This window comes from Hemicordylus capensis, chromosome 3, assembly GCF_027244095.1.
Source record: "Hemicordylus capensis ecotype Gifberg chromosome 3, rHemCap1.1.pri, whole genome shotgun sequence".
Lineage (NCBI taxonomy): Eukaryota > Metazoa > Chordata > Lepidosauria > Squamata > Cordylidae > Hemicordylus > Hemicordylus capensis.
In genome coordinates, this window is record NC_069659.1 from 225,512,071 (window position 1) to 225,531,999 (window position 19,929).

The 19,929-nt window shown below is 43.3% G+C and overlaps 1 protein-coding gene across 4 annotated transcripts in view; it reads right to left on the bottom strand.

Annotated features, from left to right (window-relative positions):
• Positions 1-19,929, bottom strand: part of RHOBTB1 (Rho related BTB domain containing 1) — a 120,821-nt gene that overhangs the window by 16,562 nt on the left and 84,330 nt on the right. For all 4 annotated transcript variants that reach the window (XM_053312369.1, XM_053312371.1, XM_053312372.1 and 1 more), the window contains 3 exons: positions 8,507-8,692; positions 6,212-7,194; positions 4,256-4,374 (listed from right to left, as the gene is read on the bottom strand). In XM_053312369.1, the coding sequence (XP_053168344.1) occupies positions 4,256-4,374; positions 6,212-7,194; positions 8,507-8,692 (1,288 nt within the window). The remainder of the gene's footprint in view (positions 1-4,255; positions 4,375-6,211; positions 7,195-8,506; positions 8,693-19,929) is intronic.

The window sequence follows — 19,929 nt, forward strand, 5'->3', positions numbered from 1 at the left end:
GGCATCATCTCAGACTGCACGGGAGATGGCAATGGTAAACCCCTCCTGTATTCTACACCAAAGAAAAACTACAGGGCTCTGTGGGCGCCAGGAGTCGGCACCAACTCGACAGTGCAACTTTACCTTTACGGGGAAAAAATAAATCAAATTGGGATGCATCCTTCTTTCTTAAAATCATAAGTATTACTCAGAATAATGTATAGCCTTTTCCATAAGCCACCTATTTAAGTGGAGTCTCTAATATTTAGCAGGGGGAGTGGGAGTGCTACTGTCCCTATTCATCCCAGCATAAGATCCCTCCTACTGGCTATTCCTGGCATCTCTTTTGTGTTTCTTTTTAGATTTTGAGTCCCTTTGGGACAGGGATCCATCCCTTCATAAATCTCTCTGAGAACCTCTTTGGGGTTGAAAAGTGGTACAGTCTGAATGAATGAATGAATGAATAAAGCATCCCAATATACAAAATGAGTACTGTTAACCATCATAAGCAAGGGGGTTTCTAGAGTTTTCACTTTTCCCAAGAATTAAGAATTGCCCAATAGAATCCCTAACTGAGCTGATGGACTTGGTCTCGGGCTTTACATTGGGGTCCCCCAGGCTTGAACTGGTGGGGACTTCAATATTCTCTTCAAGACCAATTTGTCCAGGGCAGCTCAGGAGTTCATAGTGGCCATGACAACTATGGGCCTATCCCAAGCAGTCTCAGGACCAACACACATTGCTGGTCACATGCTTGATCTGGTCTTTTACTCTGATTAGGGTAGTGTTGCGCGAGTGATGGTCTACTTGAGAAGATTATTGAATCCAATAGGATTTCAAGAAGCTTTGGAAGGATTTAGTGTTGGCTCTTCTGGTGATCCTGTTAATGCCCTGGTGGAGAATTGGAATAGCAAATAGTAGACATGATTGCTCCTAAGCATCCTCTCTGACCGGTTTCAAAACTGGCTCCTTGGTATAAGGAAGAACTACAGGGGCTGAAGTGGCAAGGTAGACAACTGGAGTGCAAGTGGAGAGGACTTGAATCCAAGAGATTACAAAACAGAGCGCATTTGAAGATCTGTGCTCAGGCAATATGTGTGGCAAAGAAGCTATTCTTTTCTGCCCGTATTGCATCCACAAACTCACACCCAGCAGAGTTGTTTAGGGTTGTGAGGGGGCTAGTACATGCCCCTCCTCCCTTGAATCAGAATCTGGAACCATCAATTACCCACTGTGATGTTTTTTTGTGGATAGAAGCAATTGTATTTGGGCCAACTTAGACTCAGACCCCACAGTTACTGCAGCATCTGAAGAGGAGGTGTCCAGCAACTCTTCTTATGTGGTTGGGCTGGATCAGTTCAGTTTGTGACTCCTGAGGATGTGGACAAGCTGCTTGGAATGGTTCAGACCACCACCTGTTCTCTTGACCCTTATCTAACATGGCTTATACTATCTCCTGAGCGGTTGTTGTAGAAGGCCTGGTAGAGATTATAAATGCTTCTCTGAGGGATGGCAGGATGCCTCCTTGCCATAGAAGGCAATCATTAGACCTATTCTGAAGAAGCCTGCACTGGATCCCTCAGAGCCAAGCAACTATAGGCTTGTAACCAACTCTCCATGGCTGGCCAAGGTAATTGAGAGGGTGGTGGCCTCGCCGCTCCAGGCAGCCTTGGAGGAAACAGATCATCTAGACACATTTCAAACTGGCTTTAGGGTGGGCTATGGGATGGAGACTGCCTTGGTCGGCCTCTATCACACAGAGGGAGTGTGTCACTGTTGGTCCTTTTGGATCTCTCAGCAACTTCTGATACTATCGACCATAAAATGATTCTGGAGTGTCTGAAGGGGCTGGGTGTGGGAGGCACTGCTTTGTGGTAGTTCCGCTCCTACCTCTTGGGGGCAGATTCCAGATGGTGTTGCTTGGAGACTGTTGCTCTTCAAAATGTGAACTTGTATATAGTGTCCCCTAGGCCTCCAAATTGTCTCCAATGCTTTTTAACATCTACATGAAATTGCTGGGAGAAATCATCAGGAACATTGATGCAAAGTGTTCTCAGTATACTGATGAGTAGGGATGTGCATGAACCAGTTCAGGGGCCCTTTTACGGGCCTCAGAACTGGTTCAATAGACTGGCAGTTCTGCCGGTTCGAAGGTGGGGGGGGGATAGCTTCAAGGACAGGGGAAGGGTGCACTTATCCCCCCCACTCGCCACACTTTCCTCTGGCACTCTGTGTAAAAATAGTCTGGCAGGGTGGCAGTGTACCTCCTTGTTGATCCCCTGATCAGAAGTGGCCAGGAGTGCCCGGCACGTGTGCATACGTTAGGGATGGGCATGGAACTGTGGTAGGGAGGTTCAAAGGCAGCGGGGGTGCTGCTTTAAGAGCGGGGGAGGATGCACTTACCCCTCCCGCCGCTTTCCCCCCAACTGGTGTCTGTTTTATTCCAAGCCTATCGGGGCGGCAGTGTACCTCCCTGCCGCCCCGTTGCCCAGATAGGACCAGAAGTCTCTGATGGAAACCAATAGGTTTTTGGGCAAAATATAAGGTGCTGGTTATAACCTATACAGCCCTAAACAGCTCACTCCCGGAGTATTTAAGAGAACATCTTCTTTGCCATGAGCCCCATCACCCATTAAGATAATCCAGGGAGGTTCATTTGCAGTTGCCACCAGCTCATCCGGTGGCTATGTAGGGTCAGGCTTTCTCTGTTGCTGCCCCGAGACTCTGGAGTGCACTCCCTGCTGAAATAAGAGCCTCTCCATCAATGACAACTTTTTAAAAATCTCCAGAGACTTATTTTTTCACCCAAGCTTTTTAACTGGACTGTGGTTTTAAATTGTTTTAAGGTTTTCATTTTTAATGTTTTCTGTTTTAAACCACCCAGAGATGGAAATTTGGGGCGGTCTAAATTCAAAAAATAAAATAAAAATAAAATAAGTAATTGTTCAGTGTGAAACTTAAGACAATTTAACATATAGGTGGGCCTGCACCATCTGCACTGTAGCTTGCTTTTTAGTCCCATATGGCAGAGACCAGACACTGCAAACATGTGGAATTCACTGGATTTAGAGTAACACCAAACATGCAATGTCCTTATGATACCTTTGAAGTATAAGGGATGCCCACTGGGCTTATGTGAACTGGTGCCTCCATGTGTTAAATGGGAGGGGGCCAGTGTTCCCTCTAATTTTTTTCAACTGTGCACACAGTAAGTTTTGATCTGGCTGGCAGTATCAAGGCAATGTGTGCGCACGTGTATTCAGTATGGGGCCTGCCTGATGCAACCTGAGCAGGTTTCTAAATTAACTGAGCAGACCCAAAAAAACCAAGCCTCGTGTGTGAGCACACATGCACACGCCTTAGAGAGAACATAGGAGGGGGCTTTCTGTCAAATCCTGTTGCTACAGACGTCATCACCACCTTTCCCTTCCTTTGGGTTGGCAGTTAGGGAACCAGACAGTCGGGCGTATAGGGATAATGGAGCGCCAGGGGTCCAAGGGCTGCCAAGGTGCCCCTTGTCTCCCTGGGTGCCCCCTCACTCCCTCTGATACATCCCCCTCCCTGCCCACCATGCGACTCCTCTGTAGCCAAGGCTGGGCATGCCATCTCATGTCAGTCACGTCCCCATTCCCCTTCTCCAGCCGGCGAGTGCTTCATCTGACGGCTGGGTGCCTCCTTTTTCACTTTTGCAAGCGAGGAAGAAAACGGAAGCACCCAGCCAGTGAACAAAGCATTTTGCTGGCTGGAGTGGCTGTGGGGCTCCTGTATTGGCATGCTGACACAGGGGAAAGAAAGGGGCATGGCTGGCATGGGGTAGCGCGCCTACTGGTGGCCTCAGCAGCCTTGCTACACCACTGCAGACAGTACCCCTCAGCAGGCCACCTAGATTTGGTCTGGGGAGGCCGGCAGTTGCTGATCCCTGAAATGGTGGCTTGAAGAGTTTCCTGGGTCTGGTTCTTCCCAGCCAATTTAATCGAAACAGATCCTCTTGTACTCCATAACCTAACTTATTTGAGGGACCAACTGGCATTTTCTCTACTTTAAGACTCATTAGCTTTGACTCTTGTGGGGGGGGGGAATCATGAGAGAAACTGATTCAAGAGTTTTCTTTAGAAATGAGTAACTTAGAATCTTAAATGTTTTGAAACTGTTGTCTGAATTAGTGATGATGAACTGCTGAAACATGTGCCATTATTTAAACTCCTGCAATTTAACAATCTGAAGAGTAAAGCATATGGTACATGATTGAGGTTACACACTTAAGAGGACAAAATACCTCACTGTTTGAGCTTTCAACAAATGATCCTCCAAACATTGCAGACATCCATTCACAGCTACAGATCAGTAGTGGCTTATGAGCATTTATGTTTCCATCCTCCAACTTAAATGTCACATCTGCCATGGGATCAAAGAAACAGAACCATAACCGATGATGCAAAGTGCTTGCAGTCAAACATAATAAGTAGAATAGGACATAGTAACACAGCATATAATCCATTCTCTCACAGAATTATGGCAAAGAATTTGTCTCATTAAAGACATCCAAAAAATCACAAATCTAGTTTTTAAAATGAGAAACAGATAGCAAGTGAAAAATGGGCCTTTGCAGGAGAAACTCCTGCACTTCTTGTTTACAGCAATCTGGTCACCCAAGACTTCATTTCATGAAGTGATTTCATGAAGTGGTTTTAACCACTTTATTTAAATGCTGGTTTAAACCAGTCAACAGAGAGAGAGAGAGAAAGAATGAATGCAGGCACCACATGACACCCAACAATATTCCAGACTCCACTTAATCTGATATACCACACGTGCAAGTTGCTGCATATCTCAGGGCAATGTCTTTAGGGCAAACAAGGTGAGTCATTAAATGCATTGCTCTGTAGCTAGGGGCTTGTCTTTAGTGTGAGATAATGTGAAGGACCAATCCAAACTGGGACCATTGCATGGTGGTAGGGCACTTTTAACTCTTAACCTCTGCATCATTTTTGCACAACTCGCTCACACCTAGTATTATAGCAAATGGCACCTTTGTAGGCCCAAAGCAGCTGTGAAGGGGATTTTGGTGGTAATGCAGTGTAGACACAAAGGGTTCAACACTCCCATCACTGTTCCACTGCCTCAATCCAGCTTGGGCCTCTATGAGGCTGCTATTTTACATGAAAAACAAGCTCCTAATGAACTGATGACACACGTGAAACGATTAATATCATATTTCGTATGACCCTTAGAAAAACACTAGAGAAAGGGCATGCTCTCTAATAATGTGCTTTGAGAGGGAAAATGAAGGGAGCAACCTGTCTGTAAATGGACAAGTCAGGATGTGTGCATTGCGCTTTAATTTCACACACATTTGTGCCAATCTGAATTAAATAGGCAAAGCCCCACACAAGGGACAATTTATGAGCCAGCACGCCCACATTCATAGGTGCTACTTCCTGGAAGTCAACTGCACAAGTGTGGCAGCAGCACAGTTTTTTGTGCGTTTTTAACCTGCCCTGCTCACATCAACATCTCACGGGGAAGCAGTTCCTCTCAGTGTTATCACTAGTTCATATGTAACGCCACATGGCTGTACCATGTGGTTGCTCTCTCTGGAGGGCTTTAGTTGTGCTCCTGGCTACCCTGGAAGTGTTCTAAGTTGCTTTGCCTGTAGAGCTGTGATTTGCAAGAGGACTGTGGAGAGTCACCAGAATTAGCCACCTTGAAGAAGCTAACTAAGCCAGTTGGGTCTGGCCAGTACCCAGTGGCGGCCTATGAACACGCCTCTGGGGGGCGGGGGGGAGGCACATTTAAAAGTAAATTAATTCGGTGCTCACCTCCACCACCGCGGCACCTGAATGCTGTTCGGAGCTGCAACATGCCACCCAGCAGCCCCTAGGGCAGGGAAGCGCCTCCACCACTCACCTGGCCGCTGGCGGGGGCTTGGCTCCGAGGAAGCCAGGTAAGTGGCGGAGGGGCTTCCCCGCCGTAGGGACTGCTGGGCGGCACATTGCAGCTCTGAACAATGTTCAGTTGCCACAGCAGCGGAGGTGAGCACCGAATTAATTTACTCTTAAAGGTGCCTCTCACCCCACCCGCCCAGGTGCGTTCACGGGCCGCCATTGCCATTACCTGAAACGGTGACCGCCTGGGGGCCCCATATAAACTACCTTGAGTTTCATGGTGGAAGAAAAGCAGGATATAAATGCAATGCCATGCAATAATTCAAGAAATGTCCATGCTTACTCACCAGAAAATGTCTCTTTGCAGAGACATTCTTTTATCCTGTTTGCTTTTCTGACATGGAAAGCCTTTGTAATTTCCTGGTTCATGAAGGCTTCCTTATTTGTGATGTTTTCAACCATCATTCGCAAGTCAAATACTTCCAGGATCTCAGCAATCTGAGCTACCCTGGTGAGATCTTTTTCATTTTCATCCAGCTGGCCTGTGTACAAAAACTGCAAAACAGTTTTAAAAGGCCCAGGTTGAACAGAAGCATCCATTTTGACTACCGTCACAGCACACATCCTTTTGGAAACAGGGTTGACTTGCATTTCCTTATGCATGCTGACAAACCCTTTGCCCCAAGAGGTCAGAGCTCGCTTCAGGAAGTCAGCTTCCCCTGCTTCAATGTCTGTTACAGGGTTACTTTCATCTGATGATGATGATGACGATGACGTGAGTTTGACATTAGATGTTTTTAAGGTTGCCACCTCATCCGTGTCATCTGTTTCATGGCTGCACACTCTGGCCATAAGGTTTTTACTGGTCTTTTCGTTAGTACAAAGTGTTTCAGGTAAGTCTGGGGTTTCTTCACATTCTATTAAAAAAAGGTCATAAAACTTGGAAGAGGAGGTAGCTAGGTAGATCTTGTGAGCAAAAATTTGAGTATATTCCTGAAGGATAAACATGACATCTGCACATAATGGATTATCCAATAAGTACCCGGCTTCATTGATACTGGTGACAGGACACTCTGGGATTTTGATAACTGGAGGAGGTGCCTTTGGAGGTAGAAATGGAGCTTGCAATAAAGGTTTCTGGACTTTCTTCAAATGTGATTTCCAGAACTGCAGGTGTCTCCTGGAGATCAGTGCAGCTCTAATTGCATTATCAAAAACATCCTTGATGCCAAACTGATCAAATACACTAGTTTCATAGTATGGTATCCCAAGCTCCTTGGCAACCTCTCTGCCTCTTTCTGGTGGCAAGATGTCTCCCCTTTTGATTGGCCTATGAATTAAACAAAACAAAATGTAGCATTAAAAATATGGACATCACTTTTAGAGTTGATTTAATTACACCCCTACCAATCCATCAAGACAGTTCCTGGAACATCTTGCTATAAAACTAGGCCCTGATGTTTTTCTTTCCTGTCCTTCAACAGATCTACTTACTGGATACCAATTCAGTTTGCTCCAGTCACAAAAACTGCCTGCTCTTTCTTGGCTAGCTTTTTAACCCCATTATGTAAACAGCCGCCTTTTGGTAATGCTTGCTAAAGTTATTGTTCCCTAATAATAAATTTAGAATAAGGTTAATTTTGAAATTTTATTTTAATTATGCAATAATGTTTAATATTTGCATCCTTTATTTTCCAGCTACAGGGATTTGTATTCTGTTTCCCACAAATACTTTCAAGCTCAACGCGCACCCCCCCCCATACATACCTTTTTAAAAAGAAACCAATATGGCTAATAATGCTATTTATTTATTTCTTAAAAATAGAAACTAATCCATTCCATCTATAGCCGCCCAATTCATATTTGTCATATTTATATTTCCATGCATCAAACATTATGGAAACACCATTTCACCTAGTGCATAGTTAACTTATAGAATTATCAAAGAAGAAAGTGATGGCCATCAGCTTAGACAGCTGTAAAAAGGATTTGACAACTTAATGGAAGATAGACTTATGGGTGGCTACTAGCACCATAACTAAACAGAACCTCCAGGTTCTGCGGCAGTATACATCCGAATATCAGATGCTAGGGACATGCAAAAGGAGAGTGCTGTTGCATTCATGCCCTGCTTCCCAGAAGCATCTGGCTGGACACTATCAGAAAAGGATGCTGGATAGATGTGAGTTTTCTAGGTCAATCTAACACAAAAGCAATTGCCCTGGAAAAAACAGAAGGCAACTGTGCATGAAAACTGGGACTAGATCTCTAATATTAGATTATGCAACTGGGCTGTAGTGTAGACCCAGTTTTATGTTGTGTGAAAAATAAAGGGAGTTCAGAGGTAGTTCAGAGGCAGAGCATTATTTTGCATTCATAAGGTGCTAGTCTCAATTCCCAGCATCTGTAGTTCAAGTGTTTTAGGAGGCAGGGATGGGAAAGCTTATGCCTGCAGTCTTGGAGAGCCACTTGGAATAATTAATACTGAGCAAGATGGACTAATACTCTCTTAGTATAAGGCAACTTCCTATGTACCTTAGGAGGCAGATACCATGTAGAGCACTCCATAGAAACCAAGACACATACAAACAATGCCAAGAGAGAACATTGTTTTTTCTCTCATACACTGAAGCCAACTTTACCTTGCCAATGGCCTTCTGGCTCTGTTTACAGCTTCCAGATCAGCATATCGAAGATCCAGTTGGCAGCCAACCAAAATAACTGGTGTGCGGGGACAGAAGTGCTTGATTTCTTGACACCACATGGTTTTCACATGATTTAGGGAGTTAGGATTTGCAATGGAAAAACACAGGACAACAACATCGGACCTGGAATACATATGTATTTATTTTCAGTAAAGATTAAATCTCAGCCTTTTTGTTCAAAAGCAGGGGATTTGGGGTGGGGAAAAAGATGACATATTCCAAACACAACATTTTTCAGCGATTTACCAGGGCGCTTTCCAGGGTAGCTGCTCATCAGCAGCAAAATGCCTCCCTTCGGGCAAGTCGCATTCGGAACGTAAACAGCAGGGGGAGCAGTCTCGCAGCAACTAACAATCCAAAAAAACCCGCAACTTTTTCATGCCGGAGATATGACATCCTTGCTCTATATTGCAGTGATTAAATTTGCAACAAGGCATTAGAAATGTGAATGGCACCCTGCTGTCCGTGTAGGGACTGCGGTGTCACGACACAGGAAGTGTGGAAGCACACTTCCGAGATTTGTCCTGACCCCGTTGTAGGGTCTAATCTGGAAAGCGCCCAGGACTGGGTTGTTACAGTACACTTCACACTCATGCAAAATACCTGTAAAATTCTACTTTCCACTACAATACCAGAGACAAAGGAACTTCCTTTGTTCCACAGCTGATGGATGCCATAAGCAAGGATGAATAGAGTGGTGACCAAATTCTGCAGCAGCCACATATAGCTGGGAATTGGCTGCTCTCATCACAACATGCCAAACTCTCCTTTTGCAGTGAAAGGTTAGATGGCTGCCCAACCATTTTGCAGAAACATGCAAGGTAACAGGATAGTAAGATGAGGCAACAACTATTTCAGGAGGGCCATTCTATACATTACATAGGGAGGAAAGCATGTTTGCCATGAAGTATACATTCAACATGCTACCAATCCCAGTTTTCTGATGAGTGTACCTGTGTATTCAAAAACATGTTTGTCTCATACACAAATCAGGACCTGTATGGTATCCAAAAACATGTTTGTCTCATACACAAATTGCATCCTTAGGTATGCACTTCCAATATACAATGTATGAAGTGGGCCCAAGCTGGGGGGGAAACCTGGGGATATTTTATTCTGGCCTGAAAAGAATTAACTTCACTGGATTGAATGCAGCAGGTCAAAACTTCCTTTGTGGTTTTGAAAATGATGTTTCTAGCTGGTGCTAAGTCTACCGACATCAATCACTTCTTCAACAAGGATGGAAACTAACAAGAACAGAGAAAAAGGTGAAACTGTATAAAGGTGTTGCTAAAATTCCTGCACAGTGCAGCTATTAAATTTTTTTTTAAATGCTATTGCAAAAAGGTCTGCAGTACATTAAGGAGGAAGGGCTAGATTTTTAGACATTTATTATGACAGTAATTATTTTATGCATCATTTTCTTGTCATAATTAGGACTCTGTTTCCAAGTAACTCATAAGCATATTTTTTGATTGTTGTTTTTTAAAGTCAGAACATATGCTTAAATGCTTTTCTGAAGCAGAGCCATAAATAACTAAAATTAAACAATTGGTTTATAATTCTGTCACAGATGTGGCAAACATCATGGATAATAATTGAAAGTCCTTCACAGGAAAATTAAAGTATGACAGTGCTAGAAAGGGGAGGGGGACACTGCAAGAGCCCCACAACCAGGAGTAACAATCACTACAGTGAGTGAAACAAAACCCATCACTCTATTCCAATTCATTTCTATTCAATTTTAATTCAGCACCAATTGATTGTGCCTGCAAGTTTGGGCAATTAACAAGGCAGGAGCTATGAATCTCAACATTTGCTTTCTAAATCATTCATGATCTACCTGTTCCATACTGCTGTTCTCCTTATTTCATTGAGGACACAGCTCTATCTAGCATGTCTTAGCAATTTCTAAAAATAAACCCCAGTACAGTACAGTGCAACACAACTCGACACAATGCACACGCTGCTGAGAGTTTATATACAACGAGAAGCAAGCACTCTTGCTCTGAATGTATGTGCTACCGTACATTACTGCACAACTATAATGACTACTAGGGATGTGCACAAAACATTTTTTAAATTCAATTTGTGCCCAAAACAAATAACCCCTGATTTGTTTTGTATCCAAATCTACCCCCTCCAAATCACCCCAGATTCGATTTGTATTTGCTTTGATTCAATTCGGATTCAGACTGATTCGGACCACTTAACAAGGCCCCAGGGGCACCAAACTTGGGTGGTGGGTAGGTCCCCATGGGTGACACCTACCATCCAAATTTAAAGGCAGTGAGACATTTGGTTGATTTTTAATGATTTTTTAAAACTGATTTATTATTATTATTTTTACATTTATATCCCGCTCGTCCTCCAAGGAGCCCAGAGAGGTGCACTACATACATAGGCTGAGAGAGGAGTGACTGGCCCAGAGTCACCCAGCTAGTATCATGGCTGAATGGGGATTTGAACTCGGGTCTCCCCGGTCCTAGTCCAGCACTCTAACCACTACACCATGCTGGCTCTCAACATTTCTGCCACAGGAAACAATGGGAATTTGAAGTTGCCATATCCTAACCCTAAAACGGATCCCTAGCAAAAAAAAGCTAAACTCTAGCCCTTGTAGAAGTGAAGTTACAGAGCAAAACGTACAGTCATTATTTTTCAAGTGTTTGGATTCTTTGGCATGTAATAACTTTTCCTCATAATGAATCCCCATGAGGATACATTGCACACCATCATTTCTTCTGTTCATTTTGACTGTCACTGGACAGTGTCAACTGTCAACTGCCATGTGCCAACTACCCCACTACCCCATTTGCAAGGCAGGGGGGTACTCAATTTAATTTTTAGGAATACTGAAATATTTAGATTCTTTGGCGTATAATAACTTTTCCTCATAATGAATCCCTATGAGGATTCATTATACGCCTTCGTTTCGCCTGTTCATTTTGACTATTATTGGACAGAGCCAACTGTCAACTGCCATGTGTCAACTACACACACACACACACACACACACACACACACACACACACACACGTACTTAGTTTATTTTTTAGGTATTTTTGAAGTGTTTAGATCTTTTGGTGTCTTCATTAGACACCTTTATTTCTTCTGTTCATTTTGACCCCACTGCTTTGCAGGTGGGGATGGGGAATTAGTGGCATCCCATGTGCCAACTACCCCACAAGCCACTGGGTACTCAGTTTATATTTTAGGAATGTTTGAGGTGTTTAGACACTTTGGTGTGCAATGAATCCTCATAGGGATTAATTATGAGGAAAGGTTATTAGACACCAAAGAGCCTAAACACTTGAAAAAGACCCCTAGAACATAAAATGAGTAGTACCCCACTGCCTTGCGGGTAGTAGTGGGGTGTAGTTGGCACATGGCAGTTGACGGTTGGCACTGTTGAAAAGATAGTCAAAATGAATAGAAGATATGAAGGTGTGTAATGACTCCTCATAGGGATTCTTTGAGGGGAAGTTATTATACACCAAAGAATCCAAACACTTGAAAAATAATGACCACACATTTTGCTCCATAACTCCACATCTACAAGGCCTAGAGCTTAGCTGTTTGTTGCTGTTTTTTAAATGAAAGCTGGGAATCTGGGGGAATTAATAGGAGGGATCCAAATCTCGAATCAATTTGAATCGAATCAGACGAGATTCGATTTGTACCCGAATCTAGCCAATGAACTACAGGGATGATTTGTTTTGTCTCCAAATCACCCAAATCAGCTAGATTTGGGTACAAATCGATTTGTACCCAAATCAATTTGCACATCTCTAATGACTACAGCAAAGGGCCTTACGGAAATAAGTTTTCCACAAACACACTTCCTTTTACTTCTGGAAGACTGCTTCAGAATAAGATCACTCCCAAATATAAAACATCTGTCTAATTTATTCTGTCTAATCCTCTCTAAACAATTCACTAGCCATCCCACAGTTTGTAATATCAACACAGAGATCTATAAAAAGGGCATGTTGACAAAGTGGAAGGAAATGAGGCACACATGCATTGCTTATCCAGGGCAGAGCTCATGCTAACATATGCAATCAATGTTTGCATATCAGACATTTTATAGCTTCCAGATAGGTCTGACAGCTTCATTCACATTGCTTGTGACTATATAATCTAAGTTGCAAGTTCTCACTTGCTTTTTGGCACTAAGTCTTTCTGAAATATACATCTCCCCTATACCCCTTATAGGAGGTAGAGATTTACCAGACATTCTCTGGTACACTGCCACTTATAGAGGATGAAGAACTTAAAAATCCATCCCATCTCATCCCTATGTTATCTATGCCTTTCCTGCCCATATATTTCCAAATAGATATGGAATGTTGTAAGAAGGTTAAACAGTCCCAATATCCCCTACTTTCTCAATTTTTCCTGTCTCAAACAAATGTCCTGCGTGCACATCTGCTTTTTAAGGGACCAGACATCCCATTTCAGGAAACCTAGGTCTAAAAGGTAAAAATTTACATCAGACTGTAGGTTTGCTGAGCTAAAATGTCAGTGTTATTTCATGGTGTCAAAATGAGACTGAGAGTACAACCTAGGGATGTGCTCGAAATGCGATTCGGCTTCCGGATCGCAGCACAATCCCTTTAAAACCAAGGGCTTACACAGTCCTTTTAATATGGAGGAGAGCAAGTCCATACCTGCTCCTCCGCTCACCGCCACTTCCGTAATCACGGCTTCTCCCACAGCTATGATTGCGCACCAGCGGGGCATCTCCTAGCTGCCCCTGCACAACTGCCCAGCATGCATGCGCAATGGCTATTTGCATGGTCAGCATGGTTGCTGATCTAGTGCAATCCTATGCAAATTATCTTGTAATTAAGTCCCATCGAGTTCAGTATATGTACTTCCAAGGAAATATGCACAGGGTTGGGCTGCACTTCAGGTTGATGTAGCAAATAATTATACTGTGCATAAGCTTAAAATGTAGGAATGTTGACTCAGCTGACTGCAACACTTCAATGGTATTTTGTGCTGTGTACGGTATCACCTGACACTCAGTATTTGTATTTCTGGTAAGGCAAGGCACATGGCTTTAAGTACTGATAGAGATTAATTATTGCCAAATATAATGTACTTCAAATCCAATTGACAACCAAGTCTGTACCTAGTGGCCTCAAACTATGCAACCACACTGCAATGGATATGCAAATTGACTAATTTTAAACAATTATGCCAACAAAACATGCCTAATGCATTATGGAATTGGGGTGGTAGTGCAGGGATTGGAGGACAAACGAAAGAAAAGAGGTCATCTAAGGCTGCAGAGCTCATTAATCACATCCTCCAGTCCAGAGTAGTTCCATGACTTCGGTACAACTATCTAAAGTATCATTATTTCACCATACAGCCACTAAAAAGCAGGGTTTAGTTCAAATGTACCCCTCACGACTGCATCTTCCCCTTTACCATACGAAACCATGCTGTGGCCAAAATACTCTGAGAGGACAGCTGCAGCTTCTTTGACTCAGAGGCTCATCACAAAAGTGGGAACACGTTCATTGGACATGCAAAGTACAAAGGAGGTATGCATGCCCCCTCAAACACATGAGCTGAGGGGCAGTTTCCTGCATGCTTGGAGGTACAATCTCCCCTACACTTTTGACATGTTTACTACAGTAAACAGCTGCCAGTTGCCACTGTACTCAGTGGCTCTGAAAGGACATGGAATGAAACTGGAATTACCACTATGGCCTCTTCCTTTAATAGTCAGGACTGTCATGTAACCAGGTTAAAAGGAGTGACCTCATTCTGTTCACTTTATGAAGCTGCCTCGTACTGACCTTGTATTGGACCACTTGGCCCAGTGTTGTCTATTCTGGCTGGCGGTGGTTCTCTGAGGTCTCATGTTGGGGTCTTTCCCAGCACTTCTATCTGGGGACCTTTTCACTGGAGATGCCAGGGGCTAAACCTGAGATCTTCACATGCTTTACACACAGCTAGTGCATTGAACTACGGCCCCCACCCCCCTCCTTTAGTTCAAACCAAAGACACTGCCGGACATCCAGATGTACAAAGTGTTGTGCAGTCAATGTGCAGTATGCACTCCACAGCAGGGACAATTTTTGTCCATCTCCCCTTCCCTCTGAAATCAACTGTGACTCCTGAAAACGTGCCCCTGATGGCTGTGCGACCGTCAGGGACATATATTCAGGAGTCAAAGTTGGCTTCAAAGAGGAGAGTTACAGAAATTGCCCCTACCCTGGAGTATACGTGCAGTGCTGTTACACAAGCACTTTGTTAGTCTGGATGTTGGCCATTGACAATAGCCATTTTTAACCCACAGACAAACTGTTTTAAGAAACATTCCCTCTCATCAGGGAAATATAGTCTTGTGAGGGGGGCTAGGGATGGTGAATTCTCATCACCCTTTCCAAATTACAATTCCCAGAATGCTTTGGAGGAAAGTAATACTAATTAAACTGGTATATAACCAAGATCAGCTTCTGGAGTGGCGATTCCTTATGAAACTTAACAATTTCTATCAACATAAATCCAATCCAACTACCGGTTACCCCATTATACTATTCATGGCAGTTAAAACCTGCCCCTGCCAACAGTGGTGTGAACTTGGGCAAAGGCTTCCCCATTATTCTACGCATTCATGCACACTTTTCAGTGCAAAGGCAAAGAGACTTGCATAGACAGCTTATAAGCAAGGCAAACGGAAATGTCTTCAAAATATTCAAGTTTGATTAAATGTCGCAGCAGCTACCATATGAAGATGAAGGAGGTAAAAAGTGACTAGTGGGCATAACCAAATGATCTACAGAGGCATGACAATGTGCGCACGCTCACAACAGATAAGTGGCCTGGGTGGATGGCAATGCCTGGCATCATGTCAAGGGCCAAAACTGTATCTGACAAAGGTAGGGCAAGACCATGCACCAGCCTGGGTGAAAGCGGGGTGGGGGGAGGGCAGACTCAATTCCATACTTTACCAAGAGCAGTGAAGCTTCTTAAGTACAGGTGTTATGTGTGAAACTGTGTCAATACACCCTGAAATATATATTCAGATTTTGGTAGTGAGAAGCATGCAGAATTGTTGTTTTCAAAAAAACTTGTGAAACTTGAGTTCTTAGTAGAAGCCAGTAAGAAATTCAGCAGTCGCTTGCTTTGGGTAGGAAAAGATCCATTTTAACTTTCATGGCACAATGCCAGCTTTCGAAAAGGAGAGTACTTATTTATTAACCAAGGATCAGTTGATAAATTACATTTCCCCTCATCCTCTGTACAGGAGAATGTATTCTACATATTTTAAAAATATGACGTGCCATTATTTCTATCACGACTACACTTACTGATAAGCCATAGTTAATATCAGCTGCATTTGCTGCAAGAAGCACGGTCACATTGTATTGCAAGTACTATGGAGTACATCTTTCCCCTCCCCCCATGATTCTATCCATGCAGGAAAAATTTAACTCGTGAAGTGGCCCTAATTTTCTAATATTCATCAGAAAAGCTGTACTATTTTTAGCCCTTTGTATTTTTCTTTAAATGCAACTGAGACTGGGTTGGGTGGGGGGATACGATCAAGTACACAACTTTAAAAATCATTTGGAGAGTCACCAAAGAGTCACTTTGTACAGCAAGGCAAAAGTGTTTGGGGTGGTGGTGGGGAATTAATATATAAAACATGACTCTAGTTGCAATCCTAGACACAGGCTGCTTCAATCCCACTGAAATCAGGACTGCAGCCAAAGCATCCCCTTCTCTAACATCATGGGGACTGGATCCAAATAACAAATTCTGCACACCCAGAGAACTTGTGGCTCTTAAACAGTAAGAAGAGTTCCAAAAGCAGTTTATGTTATAGCATGGTAGGAAAAAGCCAACACTTCCACTGGGCATCAACAAGCCTTTGTGCACACCTAACTGAGTGCTTTGGATCCTGGCTATAGTTTCTGTAAAATAGATAAAATGAATTCACATGTGCAATAACAACAATAATAGCATCCTAAGCTGCATGTGCGCTGTGATTCTGAAGAAGCACAACAGAGCCATAGAATTCAGCTGAAGAATCAGGGAAAGAGAGTTGTTCTTGTGGTAGCAAGCATGACTTGTCCCCTTAGCCAAGCAGGGTCTGCCCTGGTTGCATATGAAAGGGAGACGAGAAGTGTGAGCACTGTAAGATATTCCCCTTAGGGGATGGAGTGGCTCTGGGAAGAGCATATGCATGCTTGCATGAAGAAGGTTTTAAGTTCCTTCCCTGGCATCTCCAAGATTCCTGCCTGCAACCTTGGAGAAGCCGCTGCCAGTCTGTGTAAACAATACTGAGCGAGATGGACCTATGGTCTGACTCAGTATATGGCAGCTTCCTATGTTCCTATTCCTAAGATACACTTTAAAAAAACACTGGAAAGGTATGCTTCTCTTTTCTTGTAAAGATTTTTACTTCTGGCTTTAAATTCAGTCTAGCTGTTCACATAAGGAAAAACCTGTCTTGGCATCAGTCAGAGAGCTGTACTGTTGTTTAAGAGGTAAATGAAACTGACAAAAATAACCAGTTAGTGTAATAAAAGTATTACTGGTAGTTTTGTGGGACTTCCCAAGAATGGAACCAAACGTTTGGTATAACAATGCTCAAAATACTTCAACACTGTTGTTATTATTAATTATTATTCCAGTACAATCAATTTGAACACAACTTTGCAGAAAACACAACCCTCACCTCAAAAAAAGGAGAAAGAGGTGGGGCGGGGGGGCGGGGGAGACAAGTCCCGGGCCCTGCAGCAGAACACAGACAGTTATGAGCTGTCCGTGCTGCTATGGGCTCCTGAGGAACTCTTGATTATGACATGAGATGCAGGGTGGGTGAGGACAGGGGGGAAATGCTTTCACCCTCACCCCCAATTCTTCCTCAGCTGAGCTGATTTCCCGTTTCAGATTCCAACTGAAAAAAGAATGGTTAAAAATAACCTTGAGGGGTATTTGTAGGGGAGAAGACATTGGTTGGGAAAGCCTCTTACTGCCGGTTCGTCCTCTCCCCCAATTTTCCTCGGTAGGTCTCTCCCTCTCCCCCCGGCCATGTGCACCCAATCCCATGGCTACTATCCAGAGAACAGACAAGATGAACCCGCATCTCAAAGAGAGAGCTTTTCTTGAATCACAAGCTTTTGACTGGAGCCTTCTCTGCTCCACTGTGACAGGTCCCTTCACATATTCCTGAGAGTGGGCAAAGCCAGATGCTCAGCTTGGTTTGAACAAGCAGGATTCAATCTGCAGCTCAAATTTAACTTGTTAAATAAATTATCATGCCTGAAATTATTTAGAGACCATATACCAGTATCTGCAAAAGTAAATACAAGGCTGAAATTGAATTAATAATAACTAGCACTTGTACATGTGTCATCTAACACTTTAGTACACTTCTTACCTGCAGTAAATTAATGGAACCTTAATCAAACATTATTTGTAGTTTTAAAAAGAATAAATCCTCTTTCCGTGTCTCCTCACAGCATTAAGTCAAGTATTAGAAGATCTAGGCAGCCCTCTCCAAATCCAGACTTTCCATAAGACAAATAAGATATCAAGAAGCAATAGGTTTGTGTATCTATACAAATACACCATTCACATTTTCTTGGAAACTTACAAATTAAAACTGCAGCTCAGCAGTCCTCCTTTGAATTTTGCTGCACAATCCCAGAAATAGGCAGTTGCCTGGAATAAGCACCTTTATTAACCCCTTTAGCAATAGCAATAGCAATAGCACTTACATTTATATACCGCTCTATAGCTGGAAGCTCTCTAAGCGGTTTACAATGATGTAGCATATTGCCCCCAACATTCTGGGTACTCATTTTACCGACCTCGGAAGGATGGAAGGCTGAGTCAACCTTGAGTCCCTGGTCAGGATCGAACTTGTAACCTTCTTGTTACAGGGCGGCAGTTTTACCACTGCGCCACCAGGGGCTTTAACCCCTTCTTAACTGCTTATGATAGTAGTAGGCTCTTCTTAAGCACTTCCATCACTTTGAAGCTCTAACCCATATGCATATGACCACACCCATGGCATTCTGATGGATTATCATTCTCACCATACAGAGGAACGTCTCATAAACACATAGCCTAAGAACACCCAACCTGCCTCTCAACTTTGGAGTTGGGGGTGGAGAAGCATGATGCAGCTGTGAGGATGGCCTGCACCCTACTCTGAAGCTTCAAATTGGAGGCAGGCTGGGGCTCATCACACTCATCAGAAAGTGACTGCACACTTGCCACAACAAGCAAAACCCTGAAACTCTGCATTTGTGGATCTTGGCAATATGAAGCTTAATTTCAACTGTGATGGCTTATTCATACAAGCAAGTCACCACATGAAGCTGCCTGTTCTCAACTGATGAGCATGCATATGTGAACTCATCCCAGTTTGCCTGCAGGATCTGATCCACTGAACAAGGCTAAAAGCACATCCAAACGATTTTGCCCTCATCATCCATGCAGTCCTACCCTGTAGCGCCTGTTACCAGTCGGTGTACTCCTCGAGACCACAGAACCATGTGGTTTTCTTTGGCAGAATACAGGAGGGGTTTACCATTGCCATCTCCCAATACCAAGGCCTAAAGCGTATTATTTTAACCTGAAAACATAGGGCTGAGCCATTTGCTTATCCAGCTGAAAATTCTCTTCCCATGGTAGAGGAGCACCTCCCCTCTATCATGCACAGAACATTTTGGCTGACATACTGAGCAACATTATTTGCACACTGCAATGTAATCTTCATGCAGTTGCACAAAAGTGAGACTGTGCTAAACACAAGAACTGCACAAACACAGTTGTGCAGCTGACAGCCATTATTACCAATGACCATCAACTGCATGTGCAGTTCTTGCATTTAGTACAACTATGCTCTTGTGCAACTGTGCAAATGTTACATTGCAATGGACACATAATGTTGTGCAGTACACCAGACAACGTATAATTTGAGAATTCCACAAGAATACCCAAACTCTTCCCACCCATTTTTCTTATGGGTGAAGAATTGAGCAAAAATTGTTTGTATCGAACAAATGTATTACCTGTTAAATGCATGATGGAGAAAGGGGCATGCACTTGCTTCTCCACCATGGGGAGAAGATGCGTGTCAATCAGCCCTAGAAAATCATGCTGTTTCAGACAGAAACTTCTAACAAACTGGGCAGAGGGGAAAGCCCTTCTCCACTTCCATGCTCTTCCGTTTTTCAGTTACAAAACAAAAAAGAATATAGATGTATGCTGGCAATCTTTCCTCCACACTCCTTCTAGCTTAGCATCCATGACTAAGCCATGTTCAAACAATTCATGGTTGTGGTTGAGTGCCTGTAATATATTATGTGGCCCGCATG